Raw genomic sequence first — 24,835 nt, 5'->3', positions numbered from 1 at the left:
CGAGAGAGGATTCTTGCGCTTATGGATGAAACATATAAAACCCATCATTTCTCAATCATTGTGTTAAATATAAAGGACCTGATACATTACTTATTGAAAATAATTATAACTGGTCTGATTGATATTTTTTTCAATTTTAGGCTACTCTCACCATGCCATTATAGACAATCATAGGGCAATGATTTGTTTCTGTGCCTTGGTCAAGGAGACTGGCAAAACCACAAGTTTGACCCCAACCCTCCTCATGTCTAACCGATGTGTTCGTGTCCAAACCAGCAGGTGGTGATATAATGCTAACACCACGTTTACACCAGAGAGCGCAGTTATCCTATTGGTCAACGTGAAGGAACACATCATAGGAGATGTCACACTAGGCAGGAAAATGCAAAAAAATCTGACACGCCAGACTTTTCGTCAGGGTGTCTCCCGGGCCAACCAAGAAACCACATCGCAAGACAAGGCGCTATTCGCTGTCCTGGGTCATTCCTGATCTTCATATTCTGGCCCAGCAGTAGAAATTTGTGTCACATGTGTTGGAACATTGTGTCACAATAGGGCTGAATTAGTCTGAACTGAGTCTTTTTCAGTGGAGAATTAGTCTTTATGTTTGATGCACAATGAGATTTTCAAAGGTCAAACAGAGAATTTAAGACCAGTTTCAGGATAAATCATTGTCAAACCACTGTCTCTTGGTGAGAGGATCTGTGTAGAAAAAAGAATCACACCTGTGCAATCCTTTATCCCTGTTACATAAATGAATGCTGTTTTGACAGTTGGTGGAGGAACCAAACAACTCAGAGCCACAGGGATAATAAGAAAGATGACGGATCAGAAAAAAAGGTTGCACTCATTTCTATCTCTCTCACTCAGCTTTCAGTATTTGTTAGAGGAGTAACAATGTATACTGAGGAGAGGATGAGAGACGGCAACAAAGTATTGTGAGGAGACCAGTCCCCATTTGCACACCAGATGAAAGATGAAAAGCGAACACAGGAGACTGTCACAAAGGAGGACAGCAGAGTAATAGAGAGACAAGGCAAAAGACACTCTGGCGCCCTTGAGTTTGTGTGAGCGTGCGTGGCAGATTAGTGCCAGAGGCTTCTTCATCGCCTGCTAATCCCAGCTGAGAGTTACACTCTCCCCACCACCGTTAGAACCACTTATTCCTTCTTCTGTCAGCTGCACTCCCACAATCCCAGAAACACCCATTACATGGATCTTAATCTGAGCCTGCACCGTCATCGCCAACAGTTTCTGCTGTCTCGTGGATTAGCTGGAGTTCACTGGCTGCGAAGGGAGTCTATTTTTGGAACCGCAAAAAGATGCTGAACAACAAAGCTATTCTACTGGTGTCTGCGATGAATAATGCATTTAATTATGTGTTCTACAAAAGTCTCTTTGAAATAATAAAATTGTCGAGGAATTTCTTTGTCCTGTGAGGAAAATGGTAAACACTTGTCGGTTGCTAGAGAGACCATGACATTTTCTTGTACTGTCACCTCAGAGTTCATCAGCGCTGATCTCTGCAATTGATCATTAAGTTTTGACACCCCATCAAACCTAAATGTCACTTATCCAATCAAATGACTCACTGGCTGGCCTGTGGTGGCTCCTACAACCAGTGGCAAGGAAGACAGTGTCACTGGACGTTTCATTAGCCTGCAGTGACATATGCCACACCAGTGGCGACAGGGACACTCCACCTTTCTCTAACGGATGCTACCTATCATCTGGACAGTCAAACTCAGTTTAGCTAATTAGCCACACCACCTCTCCTTCCCCTCTGTCTTCTACTCTCTTCTACTTTCTCTGTCTCATTCCCTGTCCTTCTCTTCCAGCCCTTTCTAAGTGTATTCCCCATCTCTCATTTGTGGGGGGGAAGTTTCAGAGGCTGCGGTGAATGCTAATAACGTGGGAGAGAGCTGAGTCACTGCAGGAGGTGCACTGCGCTGTGGACCGGATGGCGAGTTGCTGGACTCGCCTTGCCTCACTAAGGAAGTAGGGTGGATCGGGCCAAGGTTATAAGAAAGGTTTGTCGTCATAAGCTTGCGCGAGGCTATAACTCTTCTAAAAGAGGACTTAAAGAGGAAAGAACGGTTCAAAGTTTACAGTTTTCTAAGAGGTAACAATTTCTTAGAAAGACACCTCTGAAGGTATTGCAAGTGAACAGACAAAACATCTGTCGGGTTTTGCTGTACCATTGGCTAATACAACTTTCAAATTCAGCTGCTCTTACATGCTGAGAAAAATCAAAGAGGAGAGAAGAGACACAGACAGGAGAAGGAAAAGAGATAAAAGAGGGAGATTACAGGAGTGCAGGGGCGCACCAAGTGATGGGGTGATGCGAAGGACAAAGCGGAGGAGAGGAAATCGACTTGTTACCTTCAATGATGTGTTTTCTGTTGAGGCCTCTCTCTGTCTCTGCCCTGCAACAGGAGGGAGAGAAGTGCATGTCAGGGCTGTCAACGCGCATTCATGCACATACACACACAAACTTTCTCACACAACGAATTGACGCAGATCATTAAACATGCCAAACAAGAGCCTTCATAACAAAGTACCTACACATCACTGGAGAGAAGTACACCCACTCAATACTCCTCAATGTGCCCATAGCTATAGAATAAATGGTGCAGTGTGTCTAAGCAGTGGGCAAACACAATTGATCACCAGTGTTTTACCTGCGGCCTCTCAGTTAGCACAACGTTAATGATTTGCAGATGAAAACATGTTTTGGCAATAACTGAAACTACTGTGTGTTTACAAAGGTAATGTATTTGTTTTAACGCATGATAAAATGATCATGTACTCTGGACACATATAGATGTGTACAACACCAGTCACAGTCTTTACATGTAGAGCTGGATCATAAAAAAAAACATTTACTGAAGTACTGTATTTATGTACATGTGCTTGTACTTTGCTTGATTTTGTAACTGTTAGATATTTTTACAGGGTGTTATGCTAAATTTCACTATTAAAAATGTATATTATTTCTACTATGCTAGGTCTTCATAGTATTAGTGTTTGATGTAGCAACATCCAGACCATCTACAACATAGAAGATGCCTCTTTCAGACTGATGTATCAATTATTTATAAAATCAGTAATTAAGTTCTTTTGAAAATGACGCTGATCACAGTGTCGAGAGTGAGCCTCAGAATCAAAAACACCTGCAAATCTCCAAACCCGTGCTTAGTGTGCTCCAGTGATCCATCATTAGCCTCACCTGTGTTTACTCAGCCATTTTTTCCCTTTCCCCGCATTTTCCTTTTCCACTTTATTCCTTTCTTTTCTCTCTGCTCCAGTGTTTTCCTGATTGCTTAGTTGCCTGCAATTTGTCTTGTCCTTGCTTCATTTCACACTTTCTCTTTCTGCCTTTCTCCTTCCTGCAGAGTTCCAGCCTGCTATGGTTAATAATACTGTATTACTAACACAAAAACATGCTGTCCCTCCTCCATATTTTTATATTTTTCTGCCTTTTGTGCAAAAGAGTAAAAAAGCGAAAATGGATAGCAGGCGTACAAATATCTGTTGAGTGATGAGATGCTTGACAAGCCTCTCAGGCCCTCTCACAGCTCACTCAGTTGGGGGTTAAGTAGTTGTTCTCTAAATCCACCCGGCATGGAGACTGATTTGGTACCTTGACGATAGTCTGAGAGGATGAGCTTAAATTAAATTTACACAATTACACCCGGGCCCTACTCTACTGATCTACATCAGATACTTAGAAAGAGCCAGAAGAAGTGGTGGAACCTCTACTTCCCACAGTTTAAGCCTGAAGTCTTAAATAGAGGGAATGTGACACTACTTACAATACTTCAGCATGACAGTAAAGAAGATATGACTCCTGGCAGTTTGTTAAGAAGGCTGCGGAAGGGTAAGAAGGGAAGGAAGAGGGGGTTGTATGTGTGTCATGCTCTGTGTGAATGTGTGGCCTGTGAGGTAGCCTGAACATCTGAGAAGGAAAACACACATGCTAGATACACACACACACACACACACACACACTTGCATGCACGCACTTACTTTCCTCCCCAGTAAAGCTTTGTGGTGATCACCAGGCTGGATCTCCTGAGGGAAGACAGACAGACACATCAAAAGAACAAAAACTTTAAAGCTGTTCTCAGAAAGATATGTGTGTGTGTGTGTGTCAGCATCTGCCCGTGTGCATGATTGCATGTGTCTTGATGCAAATGCAACTTCATCTATCATATCTACTTATGTTTATAATGATAAAAGTGTCCTCCAGTGACCTTCTCTCCTGCAGTGTGAAGTGGCAGATGGGATGCGCTCCTTTTTCAAACATGTAATTTATCTAGTATGAAGAATCACAAAGGAACGCTTTTCTCTGAGCTCTAACAAGATAGCTCCCTCACTATAAAATTCCCCATGCTTGAATGATCAATAATTCAAACGGATCCAGAGTTGAGGTGAAGGCTGGCAGAGGGCTGGCATGGAGTTGTTGAAAAGGGCAATGCATGTAACTGAGTCTGAATACTGGAATGTGGCACTGCATGCAGTATAGATGGATGGAACTGATTTTTTTGTGTGCTGCTGACACTTACCAGCACCTGCTTGGTATTCCAACTCCGAGCCAGAGGCATGAGCAGATGGTATTTTTTACGTAGTTACATCTCTACGTAATGAATTCATGGATAAGCCGGAAGATGACGGTGAATTAGCACTTCTTTACAAACCTTCAGCTATTAAAGGTTGATGAAAGTGCACCTTCTGCATGAACATATCAAACAAAAGCATCCTGCAAAGCTGCACCATTCGGCCAAAACTGCTGGTCTGTTTGTCAGTGTTTGAATTGAATTTAATGCTATATCATACAACACCATTTTACAACAGTGGCTCTGAACCAAAGGGTCCTCAACATAAATCTGAAGGCCCACAACATAATTGGAGATTAAGAGGGAATACATGTTTCTGTTACACAGTTTTTTTATTTTCAGCCATGCTAACAGAACTGCTCTACAGATGACAATGTGGCTCTATCGGTTGGTCCACCACTTTGGTCAAGACTGAAATATCTCTACAACAACTGGAAGGACTGACACAAATATGTGTTTGAACATTTATTGGCCCTAGAGGAGGAATCCTAATTACTTTTACGATCCCTGGTTTTTCCCACTAGTGCCACCACTGGTGTTATTTTATTGAAATGCCATGAAAAGCATTAACACAATAGCAGAGTCTTAGTCTTGCTTCTTCTGAAATACTGGACACTTTTACCTCTTCAGGCCAAAAAAAACCCCTTCAAATGAAACAAAGCCTAATGTTTTGTCCACACAAATTCTAGAGCCTGTGATGAGAAGTCACGTGTACGCATTGCTTTCATTTTAAGACAGAAGCCCAGCAAAACAACACAGAAAACTCTGTTAGAAAAAGTGCACTTCGACCTTTGTGGCCACAGTTTTCCTGCAGGCCCATAAAGACGTGATTTTCTGGCTGGAAGAATTTGACAGGATTTCACAGAGCCTTGACCCAAAATCATTGGGATAAACTGTTACATCAACTGTGAACCAAGCTTTACAGCTCAACATCAGTACCTGACCTCACTAATGCTCTTTTGCCTGAAGGGCAGCAAATCCCTGCAACCAGGCTCCAAAATCTTGTGTAAAACCTTCCCAGAAGTGCAGAGGCTGTACATCATCTTAGTACACAGGTATTAAGATAATGACGGTTTTGGAATGAGATCTTTTACAGTGACATATGAGTGTAATGTTTGTTTCCACATACTCATGTAATGTATATGCGCATACACACAATTTAAATCTATTCTTGGAACACATTTAGAATCTGTTTCTTTGTTAAGAGACTGTGCTTTACCTCCAGCACTTTTTCTTGATGATGTTTCCGAGGATTATCTCTGCTCTGTGAAGAAAAAAATACACACACACACACACACACACACACACACACACAAGGAAGATGATGAGATTACATCTCAGGCTTCCGTTTCTCTAAGAGCATGTAAGCGTGACTGTTATCTGCCGCACATGTACAGCATGAATACCTGATTAAAAATCAGTAGTGGCTCAAGATAAAGGCTAAACGCCTCTTGATTCGTGCGCCTGAAATTCACCAACAGGCTTGAAATTAATATTCATCACCGTACAGCTACAGCGTATCCTGCATTAGTCACCGCAACAATGTCCAAGCCTATAAAGTTAGATTGAGCTGTGAACATAATGGGGAGCCTTTGGTGATGAATAAGACCATGTAAATCATTTTACAGTCACGGCTACCTTTCATTTTTGGCCACTTCAGGTGAATGATTCCTGCTCTGGGGCTAAACCTTGATAACATCTTTCGTGCTATGGGGAAAAGAGCTGACGAGACCAGAAAACGTGTTCCGTGGACGTGAGACAGATAACAAATCAGAGATATCACTCACTTCCCCCCGGAGTAGACCTCGGCCGTGTCGAATAAGTTGACCCCGCTTTCGTAGGCGATAGTCATCAGCTGCTCTGCCACCTGACAAAGACGAGAAAAGTTGCTGCTCATGAACTCCAGTGTGGTGTGATACATGACTATAAATATTACCCAAAATTACACTTCAAAAAAGAATGGGCTGGGAAATTCCCTGGAGAAGCTCAAGGAGAGTAAATCTGTTTGCTGCTGAGACACACATCACCAGGAAAACTGCACAGGCTGCTTGTTGATTAAAGTTGTTTACTGCTATATATATTTCCCAGTCTATTTTGACCTAGTTCTTGTGCCTGCAGCTCATTCAGAGCCATGCATCCGAGGGCCAGTTTTGTCATGATCACTTTCTCTTTCTGTACTCTGCTTTTGTTTTGTTTTGGAGATTTCGTTTGGGTCTCTGTGTCTGTCACTTAGTCCCAGTGGTCATAGGGCAGTGATGAGCTGTCCCCAGTTCAGTGTTTTCCCCTTCCTTCAAGGCCGGATCACGCCACTGGAGGAGGTCCTCCGCTTAATAAGTTGTGACAGGGAGGAATAAGACCTGACCACTTGGCCTTGGTAGAGCCAACGGGGAGTTAACAGCCATGCTCTGAAACTGGGAAACTGATACCAGAGTGATTACTGCGGCCTACTCCCACTCACACCATTTTACATCCAGTCACATTCAATTGCTCTCATGTGGGCTACAAACCGGGTGCTGTAAACTGTCAGAACTGCTCACTAGCTGTATTTGCGAGGTCTAAAATAATGAAACTCCACATCTGCTCATGAGCAGTGATGGCCGAATGATGGATCCGACAATAACGTCTTACCTCATCAGAGATCTGACCTCCAAATGTTACCCACGTGCCTGTAGAAGGAAACGTCAAAGTCAGAGGACTGACGGGTGGAAGAAACAAACAACATACAAGACCTTTTGCATGTAAAACCAGGCTTACGAGCAATTTTAGTCATGCATTAATTATTACCTTGACATTTTCGCATGGACACATGACAAAACACCCCCGTCCTAAAGCCATCACAGCCAAATGTCAGGGTTGAGTGTTGACAGGTTGAAAGAGAAAAGGCTCACTGCCATATTAGTTTCTTGTGTTTAAAGCAACAACATGTTGAATTTCTACACGATTGCAGAAAGACTTTGTATGTATACAAAAGAGAATGTGTTCAATAGTGGCAGGCATTTCTGTCTTACCAAGCAAGGTTAAGTTTTAAATTCCAACCATATCAAAATTCCAACAATAGCAGGTTTAGGTTTGTTGGTATGAGGAAACTCTTGCACTACATACGTGTTTGTATGTCTCTGTGTAAATCATACTGTCGAGATCCCTATCACGACCATGCATTATTAACCTGCATAGCAGCTAAAGCAAACAAAAGAATTCATCCTCTCTGGCGACAGGTGCTCCAGGTCATGTTTAGGTTTTTTCTTTCTGTTTTCTTATTATGTCTCTCTAAAAATGGGCTGGTGCAGATGGAAAAACAGAAGCCGTCATCTGTCAACTGTCTTTCTGTAACACACTGCCTGATTCTCACATGTGCAGATTCATCTTTAGATGCCAAAATACAATATGTGAAGTTTCCTAATCGTAAATCCACACCACTAAACACTTACGCCGGTGTCCCACAGGGATCTACATCCAGACCACTTTTATTTAGGCTGTATATTAAAAGTTTTGGACCAAAAGCCAAACAGATTTCAGAGACGTAAAGTTTTAAATAAATGTAAACTCCTCAGCTGGGAAAACTTGAGGGAGAGAGGGTAGAAATGCCTTCAGTCAGTCAGTCAGCATTTTGCAGCAGCATCAAAACAATGGAATTCACATCAGAGAACTTAGTACTTGAGGCTGTGGCTCATTAATAATCTCTGCTTCTATCACATCTGTCTTGTCTGTCTTCATCAGCCCTCTGCATTCCTTGCATGTTTTTGTTTCTTCTTACTTGGAACAGTGTTATACCGTTGCATTACATATTGGTGGATGTGCGCTGAACTATATTGTACATGTGACTTTTATGAAATATGTTGTTTTATCCTATTTTTGTTGCCTTTTTAACATCTGTCAGATGTCGTACCGATGAAAATTTGCCTTTTAGTCCTGGCTCGTTTACTGTTTTGTTTCTGTTGATCAATGAGCGCTGTCTCTGTCAACTACACAGTAAAATGCAGAGACATGCACAGACTGCGCTGATGTACAGTATTTTAGAGAGAAGTAGTTCCAGCCTCTATTCCTCCTTCAAACAGCATAGGCTGAACACAGTTTCTGCTCCCCTCCCAATCCTCTGTTGCCTGATCCTGTCACATGCTGCGTGTTGTCATCTCCCACTAATAAGAAATAATGCAGAAGCTGTTGTTAAATCTGTAGCCGGCTGCAGCACAAGTACAGCAGCAGATCAGTGTAGACTCGATCTGAATTTTCTAAGATGGCAATAGTCAAGTGATAAAACAAATTGTAATTTGAAATTATTATGTGTTGCCCAATTAAAAAAAAATTGACTTTCATTCATATAGAAACAAATGCTACATTGACCAGTACTGAGTGAAATTCTCTGTTTCCTTGCTCTACTCTATTGAGTACAGGTGCTGGAAGGAATCAGTGTATTTCCAGAATAAATAAATGAGGGTTTGTCCCCTCTGCTGGTCTATAGTGGGGTTATGTTCCTGTGTTATGCTTTTCTGCCTCATTTTCCTCTCAATATTTTAAGAGCTCAATTTCAGGAATACCCTCAAGAAAATGTGGCACTTTTCCTCATAATATCCTTGGTTCTATCCCTCATCCCTTACTTGGTGCAGACAGACAGACAGCACCTGTCATCTGTCAGAAGCTAAAAGAGGTTTGATAAGTAGCAGCATTGAGGCTATCAATAAACACCCACATATCGAGGGTCAGATTTAGTCTCAAGTCATTCAAAGTCCTCTTACTGTGTCTGCACACAAGCGAATGCACTCAGGCTGCAGTGATGTATATAGAAAGAAGCACAGCACAGACTGAACACAGTTTTTTGCTAGAGTTCTAATACTCTCCTCCCAGGCCTCCACTGCCAGATCCTGTCACATGCTGGTTGTCATCATCTCCCACTTATGAGAAATAATTACAGAAGCTGGGGTTAAATCTGTGGCCACCTGCACCAGAAGTGGCAGCAGACTGGTGAAGGCTCAGCCTGATCTTTCTAAGCTGGAAACGATCAGGTAAATAATTATGCTCTTTTAAACTATGAGATTTATCTGAATTATTTTCCACAGCATTACTCTCATGCCTGCACAGTAAAATGTGAGGCTGGTTGGTTTAGCTTAGCGCAAAGAGTGGAGCTCCAGTACTCCAGGATTGTGTGTCTGGGCAAGAAATAATCTACCCTCAGTAAAACTAAAATGTGTACTTTTAACACCTCTGCTTTTGTAAGGATTATACAAATGAGATATACCATGGTAATTAGTAAGCTTTGTAGTGCTTGTAGGCATGTTTGGCTATGGACAGAATTAGACTACATTTTTCCCCTTTCACCAGTCTTTTTTGCTTGCGTTTGCTAAAATAAGCTTTTCCCAAAATGTCTAACTGTTCCTTTAAAAATTTAATACGCACTTCAGACACTAAAACACAGAAACCCACATAGAATCAGATGCTAAAGTGACCTGTTTTGATCTTTACAGTGAAATTATCTGTTTCCCCTGCTCCCCTCTACAGATGAATGCTACAGGAAGGAATCAATGTTTTGCTCAAGGGCACTACTGCATGGCTGAGGCTTCCTAATATCGGGGCTTGGAACTAAATCATTTAAGTTGAAAAATGGTCTGCCTGTTTAATATTCCTCCCTTCTGTTCATTGTGCTGCGGCTAAATCTTAAAAAAATTAAAAAACAATAATCACCAACTCATTCACAGATTTTTTTTATCATTAGATGTGCCTCAGTTTCTGCTACAAGCCTGGGCCAGCACTGCATCACTCTTTTGCTTTGTCAAGTTATTTTGTCTTCAGAGACACAGCCCCCTTCAAGCGACTTGGCACACACACATGCTGCAACACAGTACATACACACATACACATATAAAAACATAGCCAGTACACACACACACAGGAGATTTATTAAATGAATCAGTCCTATCAAGATGAATGAGTGTATCTACCCTCTGGTGTGTATTGGACGTGCGATAATTGAGCAACTTGTTTGTTGAAACCAGTGCTATTGATTAAATATTAACAGGAAAAATATTAATACTCTGCAAACAGCTTTGTGTTGTCTCTCATGGCATTCCATATGTATGAAAAATGCATGAGGTTTAGAATAGGGTGAAATGCTATAATGAAATTTAAAAGACTATCCCCTCCTGCTTGGCTCTATATTCTCTCCGCACAAACACACACACACACATGCAGACATGCAGATGAGTTTGCACTCGGATGCTTATGAAATCATTAGACATTTGCCTCTACAGCTAATTAAATGTACTCACCAAGCCCCAGACAGGAGACACGCAATCCAGATTTCCCCAGGTTCCTATGAAGAATAACAGAGCATGGTTAACAATGCCGGTGTTGTTTAGGCTCCAGATGTCATCAGTCAAATGTGACTGCAGTCATTACGCTGCTCTGTTTTGCTCTGAGCACAGAAAGATTTTCTGCCAAAACGAAGCCAAAATCTATGTTGTTTCCACATCATAACTTAAGAGACTGAAAAGTAATAATGTGTAGCAATTTTGCTACAGTGGAGTTTGCCTGTATGGGTAAAAAAAGAGAAATCAATTGTAATTGAAGTGTGTAGGGTTTAATAATGACAATGACTGATAGTTTCTCATGGACTCCCTGAATGTGAGGGTCACCTTTATCACACCTGCAAACATGAATCAGAAATGGGAGATACTGGGGTGGTGGAGGGTGGGCAGTTGATTTATTCCATCAATATGGATCCCACCCTCTGTGGGAGAAAAGAGAGGCTCTGTAAAGACCCTGAAAAATATTCCACTAATAACTGAAAAAATCCAATTACTGTTTGTACTGCAGCAGTGGTGGGAAGTTTGGTACTTCTTGACAAGTGTTGCCCTTTGTTCCCAGCCCCCCACCCTCATTCCTCACTCAATTACCTCTTCTTATACTCAGAGCCTTCGACAGCCTCTTACAGCGGGGAGCACTTCAGTCTTCAGGCTTTTTACTGTTATTGTTTTCCTCAACAACCATGCTTGCTCTAAAGCACTGCGGCTGCATCATATCAGCATTTCTCAAGATAGCTCCTCACACATACACTCTCAGTCTTTCTCTCCCTCCTTAATGCATCCATCTACCTATCAACCATGTAATAGTAAACAGTCAATTTGCATCCAGCTGATCTCCTACATTGTAACACGACACTTTCCAACTCTTATTAACACTGCGGAAGATAAACTAAGACATCAGACTCAGGAGTCTCAGCCCTCCACTTCACATCTAGTTTTACAATCTGTGTCGCATCAAGTCCAACTGAGAGCGGAACTCATGTGGCGCAAGAATTTAATGAATAAAACAGCAGCAAGAACAGATTGCTCTGCCTCCAGCCGCCACAGGTGTCTTCCCTTAGTGTAATGTATGTGAATCGTAGGGCGAAAGAAAAAGTGAGGAAGACTGAGAGCCCTGCAAGGGCGGCCGCAGTCATCTGACAGGGGATTCACGACAGGAAGCAAACACTGTGAAATTGAGACAAATTCATTTGTCAGGATCATCAGGGCCACACATGCACAAGACAAAGCCGCTATCGCAAGCAACACTCTTCATCTTGAGAGGAGAATACGTCCAAATACTTATTTGTTGACATGGAACAACCTCCAATTATGGTCTGGGGATTGCTCTTCCTGCCGGGTTTTGCAGGCATTTGCTCATTACAACAAATGAGGCCATAAAAAATGCCAGTAGTGGTTTTCTCATGACAACTAATGGCCTGCGCCCGTCGAAATGAAGGCGGACTAATCTGAGCCCGCGCTATCTAACTGTGCTCTCGACCAATTCAATTAGGGAGTCCAGCATGGAGAAGCATCAGTCATTGAGTCAGTAGTTCAACTGAGCTGCCGAGATAAAGGAGGAAAACAAATAAAACGAAAGTGTTTCCATATAAACACTTTGAGTGGTTTCATAAATGTATGGATTCTTGGGTGTATTGCGAAATCATGGCACTGATAATAACATGGCAGGAAAAAACCTGGAGACAGATCTCAGTGCAGTTACAAATCGTGGGATGCGTACTTGTTTCTGATACGGTGGAGGAGTTTGGATATTGTATCCTCCGTCTCTCTGATGTATTATAGAGTGGGAGCTCTGATCCATGAAAGTGTTGGGGGAAGGGCTATACGGTACGTTAGAAGTGTTATACTGACTGAATCCATGTGTGTTCAGTCAGAGGAGGGGTGTGTGTGTGTGAGGGGTTTGAGGACAAAAACGCCTTGATGTTGAGGAATGTTCACTGCCATATTTATTGCAATACACCCTGAATAAAGCATATGCTTAATGCCTAGAATAGTTGTAAGTTGTACATACATATTTGCCTTAGGGCTTCATTGATAATGCTTTCATGTTTACAGCAACTCATTCATGCACGCTATCTCCACAATAAACAAGCTTGCAGACACACTCTGTTTCCAAATAAAGCTGGCTGTTCTTGGGGGGGGGGGAAATGCTAACTTTGTTTTTGGAGATCCTCCATAGGATAAATTGGGAGTGTTTGTGTGCTGCTTTAAATGCTGTCTTTATAATGGGGCATAAACAGAGCAGACGTTCAGCAGCCAGAGAAGCCGCCTCGCTTCTGATATTCTTGTCCCTGGTGTTTTCTGGGGAGTCAGAGAGCAGCAGCAGCAGCAGCAGCAGTACCGGCCATACCTGATTATTAACCACACACAGCCTGCGATAGCGCATTAATAGATCTGTCCGGGTCTGGGATGTGGGTGCCAGCAGAGGCGCATTGCTGAAGAAGCTAATGATTCAGGGGATTACAGCATGTCATTTGCAACAAAGAAAAGAAAATGAATAACTTTGTGTTTAAGGGAAAATGGGCGCTTCTGTGTATGTGGGAGACAGGGTTGCCAGGATACAGACGTACAAATACTGTATATATATATATATATATATATATATATCATCTTGTAAACTGCAAAATAACCACACTAAGCAGAAGACAATTTGTCTATACGAACTTGCACATAAACAACTTTGCAAGCCAGTGAGTGTGGCTCGGTCCCTCATGCTTGGATGGTGCCCAAAAGAGGCCTTGAAGTAAAATGACAAATGAGTCATTTGAAGACGCCCCCTCACACAAACCTGTCACCACTTATGAACATCCTGTGAGCTGCTACTGTATGTAGCCCTTTCTATTCTTAGTGGATCCACAGCTGAAATAAAAATATCAAACGAACATCTGGCTCGTAGACTGTGTTTAAATCTTAGGACGAATGACCTGTCATTGTGGGAGGATGATTCTTTTTTTTTTTTCCTGGAAAGTACTCATATGGCTCTCAAGTCACACTGGGGCATTCCATATGATGTATTGGATTGTTTAAATCAATATTTGTCAGCGAACACTTTGTCAAGGTTGTGAGTAAACAGATGAAACTTCTCACTCGCTGGGGATTAATGTAGACTAAGCAAACCCACACAAGCCAACCTTGATGGGCGAAGGGATTAGACGACATCCACCTCCTCGGTTTCCACCGCTCTCCTGAGGGCAACCGTAATGTTGTTATCAAAATAATTCAGTGCCAGGGAGAGAGGCGGGTCATATTCTAAATATATCAAAGCCAGGGCCTGTGTGGGTGGGAGGAAAGTAGGGAAGTGAAATCAAGCACTTTCAGGAAAAAATGAATAGATGAAATATGAAAGAATATACGCAGCTGAGATGCAAGGAGGGAAAAAAATCACTGATGAAGCCTATAGGCCTCATCGTGGACGCACAAGAGAAGGAGACAGAGTGCTAAGAGGAGAGGAGGGGAGACAGAAACCAAGAGACACTGGTAACAGACTGAGGCTTGCCGAGTTGCAAGTCCAAGCCCCAAGTCTAAGCAGATCAAACGCCCTCTACAGATAAAGCATTCTATATGACACAGAATGGGAAATAGGAAATGACAGCCAGCTCCCTACAGGGCCCTGCACTATGTTCATGTTTGTATGGTGTGTGTTTAAGTGTGTGTGCAATAAAGAGCCTGAGTCTGGACATGATGTTCTGCTTTGTTTTTTTTCCACAGGGCCGAAGTTGACATTGTTTCAACTTTTTTCATCTTTCATCTGTTTGAATTGGTCTGTGTATATACTGCATGTATATACACAGACCCATTCAAACACTCTTTATCATGTACAGGCTGTTATTTCACTGTGTTCTGGCAGGCTATTCAAAATGCTTGGACATGTCTTTTTCCAAACTATAATTTAAACATCATATGAGAAAACCCAAGTGACTGATGGGTAGAGGATCTCACACAGAAAAACTGTATTTTAGGCAGAGACACATGATTGAAGCTAGTGGCCTGTGGGTTGATCCTGTATTGGAAAACATGTGGGCAGATCTGAAGTGGTTGATTCAGTTGTGAATTTCAGAGAGAGCTTGGCATTGTGGGGGGAAAAAAATAATATCAGGAAAACTAGAAAGCCTTATTACAGTATTGATAGAAAGTATGTCACAGTGGCTCTTTAGGTGTAGTTTCTTTCCACTGAAATGAGTTGAGATAAAGAAGTCAGACTGAAAAAATATTATCTTTAAGTGCATTTTCATGTATTTCAGAAATCAGTCCGGAGGAAGTCGAACTACATAATTGCTGTCTAGTCTTACACAAAACAAAACAGTATGCGAAGGCTAATAAGATACCGTGGTGTGATTATAATAATAGACTATAATCTTTAAAGGAACTAGTTTTCTCTACTGCTGAATGTGGTCTCTTGCGAGGAACAGGTGGTGGTGATGGTCACTTGCCATGAGCTTCAGCCATCAGTGCCTTTTATATACAACCGGTTAGAATATGCCCACTGAGCAGCGCTACCTCGTCAGGGAAGTCTGGATGCTTCAGTGAGTAGCTAATCGGAAAGTAGTGAGACGGGCCGAACTAGCTAGTTAGCATGCTAACTTCAGCAAACAAAAACAAGAAAGAACACTGGTGACAGCATGTGGTGAATAAATGAATTAAGTTTCTTCTAGACTGGTAAGTAAACAGCTGGTAATGCTATCATTGGCTATGTAGCGATATCAAAAACTTACACATAGCACCTTTAAATATCCATACACTGCTGTATTTTCCAAAGCCCTAGTTTCTGGACTTTCCTTTGTGACATCTGACAAACTTACAATAAGATTAAAGAAAGGTGAAGACGTCACAAATAGATGTCTTCATTTGCCACAACAAACCTGATTGTGTAATTATAGTCATTTTACTCCATCAGTATTACTGTTATACACACACAGTAGTGGTTTCTTTCGTTTTATCACTTTCAATTAGAGAGCCAAAGCTGCATTTACAAGGCAACGCTATTATAAAACCATTATGCTTACAGAAAACCATTTTAGTTGCAACCTTTAATTAAAATGCAGAGTCCATGCAAACTCCCTGGCTGTTAAACTGAGTGATTGGGCAGTTCTTATCCTGGGGGGCTTGTTTAGTCTTTAGGCAGAGTGGAGCTCGATGCTAGAGGGCTCCTGTTGTGCAACACCCTGGTTCATATTATTAGACCTACACATCACAGCAGAACAGCTGAGACAAGAACTGAAGTAAACGATGTGGGAGAATAAAGATACACCTATGTTTCCAGAGGATGATGAAGACTTTTCATGTATGATGAAAAACTGGAAAAAACCAACAACAAACAGCTCAAAGAGCTGCATACAAACTGCCAAACACTGTGTCTCTGAGTGAAAGCAGCATGATGGGCTCTGAGAGTGCAGGCACGCATGAGGTCACGCAAAATACATCTGCACATGTCATGCACACACATACTCAGAGTTCACAACAAAAGACAAATAGAAAAGAGAAGAAAAGAAAAAAGGTTGCATCAGTCCTCACTATAGCTGTTAAAAACTGCAGATGTCTGTGTATTCCTCAATCACAGCATCTATACACCTTGTCTAAACCCACTGAATGATTTGCAGCACAAAGAAAAATTCTGTTTTTCTTCCTTTATTCCACACCAAATTATCATAACGAAGGTGTCCTTGACCAAGCTGATTGAACACCTTAACATACAGTACCAAAAAATATCCTTCTCATCTTATGACAATGATATTATGCAAGTCATCAGTAATTTTTAAGCTTCAGACTTCAGAGATCTGAGCATAAGAGATCAATCCTCCGCTATTTATGATTTAGCTGACTCAGGAGAAATTATGGCGTTTAGCAAAACTCACTTACACCAATATTGTTGCTCTGAGGTCTGATAGCCCACTGGTTTATTTAACAGAGGAACTCAAAAGAGAGGGAAAGATTTTTAATTAAAAGGATCAAGCTAGAGGCACAGCAGAGCCATCGATGAGCGCAAGAATGACATTGGCTTTGGGGCTGTTTCATGCAAACAAATGGAAAAGAAACTCTTTATTTTCCTCCAAGACTTTGACTCAGCTCAAATGTGTGTATCTATGGGAAAAAGCAAGGTGTAAAATACCTTAAAATGACTGGTCATACTGTGTGCACAAAAAAATCACTTTATATGCTTGCTTTATGCGTTACTTGCACTGTCGACACACAGATGTATGCACAGCGAGAGTGCCTCTGTGTCTGCTGGCCACTGATAAGCCTGCATCCAAAGGAACCAACAGAAGGGATGTATTCGTGCCCATCTGCGGCACAGCTCTGAACCAACCAAGCGGAATCTTCCCCGAAACTCCTGGACTGTCAAAAGACCTTCTGCTGCCTAATGACCATTATGAACTTCAATCCAGGCTCCCTACCAGGAACCAGAAATAATCTGCACAATTTATGAAGCCAACAACATCAGCATGTTTTGTTACATGACATTTTTTGGCCTGTGTGTGTGTTTGTGTGTGTGCTGTTTGTTTCTATATTATTTTAAGAGGAAGAGGAGGTCAAACAGCCATGGAGGGTTGCAACTAAGGGGCACCACAATTAGAACCACTCTATATTTGGATCACCATGACAACTAAAATGCTGTGGATGGAGATATTATTAGTTTATGCTCACTGGCTCTGCACACTACATCTTCTACTTCAACTTGCTACGCCTTCAGATGTTCCCAGTGTGGAGCCTCAGTCAGTGGCACAAACATCAAGTGCACACACACACACACACACACACACACACACACACACACACACACTCATGTATGTAACGCAATGTGCCAGCATGTACGCCCACAACGCACACACACTCTCGTCTTTAAGAGAGAAAGAGACAGAGAGGGGAAAAAAGAGCTTTTGTTTGTTTTCACCATAAAACTTCAAAGAGTAACACAGATTTAGTTGTGAACTTGGCTTCACTTCAAGAGAAAGAGGTTTCCTGTCAGATGGCGTCTGAGAGCATTACAAGTATCCACTTTAGCCCAACAGCTTTGAGTCAGAGGTTTGGGAAAAAGAGAGAGATACAGTACAGAAAGAGAGAGAAACAGAAAATGTCAGACAAACAGGGAGCAGAGAGGGGATGTGACAGATTTCCAATATTTGCCTCTCTGTAGCAAAAATATGGGATTTGCTGAGGGCTTGGAGGAAGCTTTGCTGCTAACATCCTCCACCTGCTTTTAGACAGAGCTACAAGAATGAGCAAATCCTCATGCTACACACCAAAATAAACAAAACACACGTTTTAGAAGCTACAGAAAGCTGAATCAGAATTTGCAGAATCTGCAGAATTTTCCTAAAAGGAAAGTGGAATCAAAAGTGAGACAAGAAACCTGGCTCCTTCACTGGTTTTATCTGTGGCTTTTATCTTTAAGGGGGAAAAAAGAGCCGATATGCAAAAGGATTTCAAAAATCAATTTTCTCACTTAATGGGGAAAAAAAACTCTTTTGTAAAAGCTGAACCAGTTAGCACAATGGAGTCATCAGGCTTGTTTGGTGCTGGGAACAGATTGAAGCTGGCCATTTCAATGTTGTTATGGAAACGAGATGAGATTGTGTGACAAGCAGACACTTATCACATTTACTGTAGCTACTCCACATCCAATCTGCCCAGATTCTGCTAATTGCCTCTTTTCTGTGAACTGACCCGAGTGCCCCAATTTCCTCTTTCATTCAATCCAATTTTTTCTGTTTTTTGTCTTCTTCTTTTTTCATTTTGTTCCTCCAACTCCATCCTTTCCTGCCCCGCCACCCCCAACCCAACCCACCCGTGCCTCTCTTGATCCTGACACTGTAAGGGCTGATGTCACCCTCTCCAGTGAGTTAACAGTGTGAAGTAAAAGCTACTATTTTGCTCCTGCGGTCTGGGTTAAGAGCCCACTCACTGAGATAAGAGAGCATTGTTTACTTGGCCCAGCCTTGTTACAACTCCCACACAGACACACATGGAGAGATCTGCACAGCTCGGCTTTACTGTCACACTCTCCAGATTGTAATGTATGGTCACGGCCAGTTATTTAGAACAGCATGCGGAGCGTCTTAAACTTGGTGGTGGTGGTATTGAATGAGCTCATGAGAGACTTTAAAAAGCATAAATTAGAGCTGATACACTGAGGTGTTGTATTGTTGGTGGACAGAATGTATCAGGGGATTTATATGGTGACGTGAAATGCTTTTCACTGTAATGTTGGTTATTTATCTAATCACGTTTTTACATCTATTCCACTGGTAATGTTATTTTACTTTTAGAATTTCTATTACTCATGTGCGTCAGTCTAATTATCAGCTTCTCAGTCATTTGTAAAGCGCTTTGAATTGCATTAACAGGAAACAGGTATAAAACAATAACTGTTGACAAAGTTTAATTGATCTAAATGAAAATATATGAAAATATACCTAAATCCAAGCACTGCTCCTACCAGCAATTATTATTCTTTTGTACCTTTCATTGTGTACCTTATGGTATACATAGTGTACTGCAGCATCACTTGTGTGTCTATATTTGTCATTTATAGACAGATTTGGTCAGTTCAAAAGGTACTACTTGTTTGGTCAGCTTCACTGAAGTTTTTATCTTATTTGTACATATGATAATGGGATCATCTGATGGGACCATGGGAAATTGTGTGATTGGCTATTGGGGTTCATTTTATTATCTTATGTTCAGGAAATTAGTGTGGTAACATCTTTGTGACAGGTGTTTTCTTTGCATTTGTTGGTCATTACATGATAGAATAATGTTTAATTTTAGTGTACTGTCTATACTGAGCACCAGGTGTAATCTGTCTGTTTTTATTATTTTGGCCTGGAGGAAGGCTCTCTGAAGTTGAAACCTATAATTTGTCTGTGTTTCTTTATTGCACTTTCAAGCGATTAAACCCACATGTTCATATTTGAAACTCTAAGGCAAACAACCTAAACCACCCCAGATCCTTGTTCTCAGCAGACACAGTTAATCTGGATTGATTATATTAAGTTGGCAATAATTCTACATCTTGGAAAAATGTCTTGGTTTCTTTCTACACGCACACAAGAGGACACTCACACAGCATCCCACTCATCACCTGTCACTGCTCATATATCTTCATTGTCTCCATCAGTGCTCTATTAATTTATGCAGCCTCTCTATCTTGTTTTTCTACAATTTTGTCATTTATTGTGCCGTCATTCATATTCATTCATTTATTTTCTGTTGAGTTGTGGCATGTTTTCACAGCATACACTGGGTAGAGGAGAGAAAACTAAACTAACCCCCCCAGTCTTCCTCACTCTGCTCTCTCACACACAGTCTCCAGCATCACGTCGTTCTACGTACCGGTACTTCATGCCCGTGAGCTTGGCGGTGGACTCCTTGAGGTTGTGGTGGTAGCGGTGGGTGAAGGAGCCCAGGCTGCGAGCTATCAGGGCCACGGTGCGGAAGCGGGCGCGGGCCTGGCTGGCTGTGTTGGGGCTGGTGGCGTTCTGCTTGCTGTGCTCGCCGTTACGCGGGGCCTTCAGCCCATGGTCCGTACATGCAAAGGACACCTGCATGGCTGTTGGTGAAGGCCACTAGACCAGCTCCAAGACAAACAAGTTTTTGTTTGTGTCCTTTAAGAACTGAACAGTCTTCCCCCCCCACCCGTCCCCAGAACTTGTTCTTCGTCCTTGTTCTTTATGTGAAGTTGAAAGTCAGTGGTCCATGCCAGTTCTGCCTGGTGCTGCTGAATCTCATATGGAAATCAGAGTCGGGACTGATTGGAGCGTGAGATTGTTCGGTTTCTTTAAGAAGCCGGGGTTATGGCAAGATTGGACATAGCAGGGGGGTTGCAGTCCTGGTCAGAGTGTGTTGAGTTGAGACGAGGATCCTGTGCTGGTCTGACTCCACCTGAAAACATGAGAGAGGATGGAGATGGAGGGAGAAGGATGGAGGAGAATAGGATCTGAATGAGTCGCTTAGAGAGTTGCCCAATGAGAGGGGGGAATGCGGTTGTGAGTGCTGCAGAGGGTTAGAGGAGAGAGGATTAAAAGTGTGAATAGAAGAGGGGAAACGTCCTGCTAAACCAGAGTGAAGACTGACTTGGAACAAAGCCTGTGAAACCTCTTTGTATTTTATTTTTCCAAGCTGTTTCGTCCAGTTTAATGCCTTTAACTCACATCTCTAAGCTGCTTCGACGTGGCAACATAAAGAACGAGAGCAATTCTGCCCTAGTTTTTCTCGTCTTTCTATCTCATTTTTCTTTCTCCTTCTGTCCTGTTTTATCTCCCTTAGTTTATCCTATATATTTTCCACTCTTTCAACTCATATTTTATTGCTCACTTATTTCTCATGTCTCTGTTTCTGTTTACAAAGTCCGTATCTACTGCCTCTGTTTCTCTTTAGGGTGTCTAGGAGGTTTCGTCAGCTTGCCAGGAGTTGTGGGTGTCTAGAGAGCCTTTCTCGCCCTCCAACCGCGGCTAAGCCTTTTAGTCAAACACCTGGAGTGAGAAGAGTAACACTGCACCACCACACTGCTCTCAATACTACACACACATAATCACAGACACCCTCTCGCTCCTGTCACACATCTTTAAAATAAGGTCATGCTTTCACAGTAAAGCAAATGCCTGCAAACAAGTACTGTGCACTCACAAATCTTCTCTGGCAAACAGCTGCATCCACTTACAACACACATGCACACACACAAGCCAAATCTTTATGGATACAAGTAGTTCTTACACACAGGCGAGATGTCAGCGCTCTCTTGAGAAACAAGGCTATGGCAGGATGAGATTCTTGATTCTCGTATGTCCCCCCCCCCTGCAACTTTTAGGTTTTACACTGCAAGCAGAGGTTCCGCAAAGACCCACATCCCAACAGAAGCAGCAGCACGAGCGTTTCCAGCAGCTGTCCTCCTCAGACCCGGCAAAACAGCCTTGTCCCGTCTCCAAAGTCCTCAAGGAAGTAACGCAGCTTTTACAGTTCCCGGCTTTGCAGCAAGAGCGCTCTGTCTGATGAAGGGACCCTGGAATGAACAAGTGGAGAGGAAGAGGAGGAGGAGGAGGAGGAGGAGAAAGGAGGATGCATGGTACTTCATTTCAGAGAGAAGAGGACAGATGCAGTGAGGAGGCGATGAGCAGCGCGTGTTGAACACAGGGAGAACGAGCCAGGCGCTGAATGAGGGGAGAGAGACAGTGTGTATAGGCTACCGGCTCTGACTGACTGGCTGAGAGAACTGCAGTGTTTTTCACTATGGCGCCACACACTCAAAGAGAGAGAGAGAGAGAGAGAGAGAGAGAGAGAGGGAGAGAGAGAGAGAGGAAGAGAGGAAGACAGGAAGAGAGACAGAGGTATATTGTGAATGGAAATCAAGGCAGCTGAGTTGATGTGGGTTGATGTGTGTGTGTTTATTTACTTAAAGATATCCACCTCAGGCAGGATGTTAAGGTGGCATATTGTGGCTAATTACAGTAACCTACATTTGAACGTCTTCACTTCACTGCAGACAACTTACGAGGCATTTTACTTGCTACCCCCTCTTTCTGTTGTCTACCATTACAGCTGCATGCCCTCTTTACACTGCAGTAACCTTTGTGATCGTGTATTAAGCACTCACTTCCAATCTATGGCCCATGACATAATTCCAAAGCACTTTCTGTTGTGTCACAGCCTATAAATCATTTCAGGCTTAAAGAAGAGCCCAGAGAGACCTTCTCTGACACTGACATCCCAGAGCAGATGTTAAGTAACAGATCAGTTTAAGTGGCACAATGAAATAAGGCATTAACCAGTGTTCAGGCAGAGCAGCATCTTACTTTCCTCCCCCCTCTGAGCAGCAATGTGACAATGCAGCATTTCACGGTTCATTCAACATCCACAAAACCTCGAGGCCAACGCAGTTTTATTTATATCCTTGCGATTGCATTTGATAGCAAAAGACACTGGTAAAAGTAAGCTCTGCGGGGCCCTGTCATTTCTGATGCTGACCTCTGGGTCAGTAGGAGCAATTGCGAGGCGGAGCTGCCAAATGTGGTGAGTCAGATCATGCACAAGGTAAGGAATAATATTTTAACATTTCATGCTGTAATATTCCGCGTGAAGCATTTGATCTGAGCGTCTTAGATTTTATTTTCAAGTACGTGTAAGTCAGAGGAATGCTACAGAACTCAGTCCAAAGTACTGCTACTGAAATTTTTTGGCACAAGACCTGAGGAGTTGATGGTTTGTATTTTGTCTTTTCAAGCTGTAACAATTACTGGTAGAAGCTAAGAAGACAAATATTATTTAGTTGTGATTTAATGCTGCATTTTCATAAAAAGGTCATTGGGGGACTGGAAAGAGTCAAAATCAAAGCCGCAGAGGCCCAGCTTTTAATCCTTATGTGAGACAAGATCCAAAACTGCTGGATCCTATAATACCCATAATGCAACCTGATAGCCTAATTCATTCCATGCCTGTTTAAATGTCTACATCATTCAAACCTCTGCCACCAGTTATTAACAAGATTTCAAGACTCAAAGATCAAGCTGAAATTACTGTGATGACATCATTAAGGTCATTCTTGCAAATTTTGGAAAATTCCCTTCAGAGCCTAGGAGATCATTATACAACTGTTTTCACAGGCTGAGTGGTATTTAGCATGATGAGAGCAACTGGAGAGTTGAGCTTGATGTGTGAAATCAGCAGAGTAGCCCTCTACACTGCACAAAAACCAAAAAAGTCAGTTTGGTGTGCTGCCATTTCTACATCTTCTGCAGCCTCTTTGCCTGCCAACAAACCGTGTTTTGGCTTGATCACGTTGTTGTGCAACGCTTCAGAGAGGTAACTGCAAACAAAGTTGCAACCATTCCTCTAATGTCACCAGCACCTCCAAGGCTAAAACTTCCTCCCTGTCGATCCCATTTGAAAGTGTGTCAGTCAAAAGCGTCAACTGGAACTGTAACATTCTCGGCTGGAAATCCCCAACGGCCGATAACGCTGTTACCCTGAGGCAAACCACTCTGCCTTAATTGCTCCCGTAAGAACCTATAATAGAGTTCAGAATAGATAAATAGATGAGCGACAATGACGCTGCACTGAGGAGACTTGATAAATCCCTCCACAGTAATCTAACCCTGGATTTCCCATAGTTTGGAACATCTATCAGCACATGCCTGTGTATAAACAAAATACTGCATCTATTTATACAGAGAACAGCAATTGCCCTTTCTCATAATAGCCACTGCTATCTAAATAAAGCCTTCAGCGACGTTAGATTCCATGTCCCAAAATTACAGCCCTGTAAACAGTCTGCTGCTTGACTAAAAGATTTTTGTGTTTCACATTTTACTGTTATGTTCAAAAGGCTATTCAACGTCTAATAGACAGTTTTCCTTATCAGTACTAACCTCCTGTGGAGAAAATGAGAGATAATGAGGGGGGAAACCTTTCCAAGCTGTCTGTGATGTCACTGCTGCAGCAGTCCCACTGGCTCTCTGCTCGATCACCTCTTTCTCTATGTATTTGCGCCTGCATTCCCCATTTTCCTCACATCCTCTGACCGTCTGTTATCTCCTCTCTCTCTCGTCCCCCTCTCCCATCTCTGTCTAAATCACCATTTAACACCGCAGAACTCTCTCTCTCCCTCTTTCTCTCTCTCTCTCTCTCTCTCACTCACTCACTCAAAGTCCATAGTCTTTTCCCTTTGCTGCAGATTAGACCGGGAACGCAAGTCATTGTGATGCACTGTGCGTACAACACCACAGAGGAAGAATTGGTTGTTTAATCTGCCCTAATAGGGTGATACTGAGTCCGTGTAGACAGAATGGTCACAGTTATTAAGCGCTACAATTTTTTACTCCAGGCCTGTAAACATGCATGAAATACTGACGGAGAAGCTTGAGTCTGAAAATTACAGCATGAGGAAGAAAATGCAAGGTCGTCATCATCATCATCATCACTCCCATCCAG

At 42.3% G+C, this 24,835-nt stretch overlaps 1 protein-coding gene across 7 annotated transcripts in view; it reads right to left on the bottom strand.

Annotated features, from left to right (window-relative positions):
* The window catches only part of kcnab1b (potassium voltage-gated channel subfamily A regulatory beta subunit 1b), a 37,278-nt gene that overhangs the window by 9,566 nt on the left and 2,877 nt on the right, over positions 1 to 24,835 (bottom strand). For 2 of the 7 annotated variants that reach the window (XM_018676809.2, XM_018676807.2), the window contains exons 2-8: positions 20,246 to 20,794; positions 10,880 to 10,923; positions 7,248 to 7,285; positions 6,407 to 6,486; positions 5,839 to 5,883; positions 4,030 to 4,074; positions 2,383 to 2,426 (exon numbers count right to left, since the gene is read on the bottom strand). In XM_018676809.2, coding sequence (XP_018532325.1) covers positions 2,383 to 2,426; positions 4,030 to 4,074; positions 5,839 to 5,883; positions 6,407 to 6,486; positions 7,248 to 7,285; positions 10,880 to 10,923; positions 20,246 to 20,460 — 511 coding nt within the window. In that variant the 5' untranslated portion in view covers positions 20,461 to 20,794. Of the gene's footprint in view, positions 1 to 2,382; positions 2,427 to 4,029; positions 4,075 to 5,838; positions 5,884 to 6,406; positions 6,487 to 7,247; positions 7,286 to 10,879; positions 10,924 to 20,245; positions 20,795 to 21,625; positions 21,912 to 24,273; positions 24,467 to 24,835 lie in introns of those variants that run through there. The other 5 variants (XM_018676803.2, XM_051070061.1, XM_051070062.1 and 2 more) reach the window with 5 other exon arrangements.

Source organism: Lates calcarifer, linkage group LG4, assembly GCF_001640805.2.
Source record: "Lates calcarifer isolate ASB-BC8 linkage group LG4, TLL_Latcal_v3, whole genome shotgun sequence".
Classification (NCBI taxonomy): Eukaryota; Metazoa; Chordata; class Actinopteri; family Centropomidae; genus Lates; species Lates calcarifer.
This window is presented reverse-complemented; position numbering and strand designations above follow the sequence as displayed.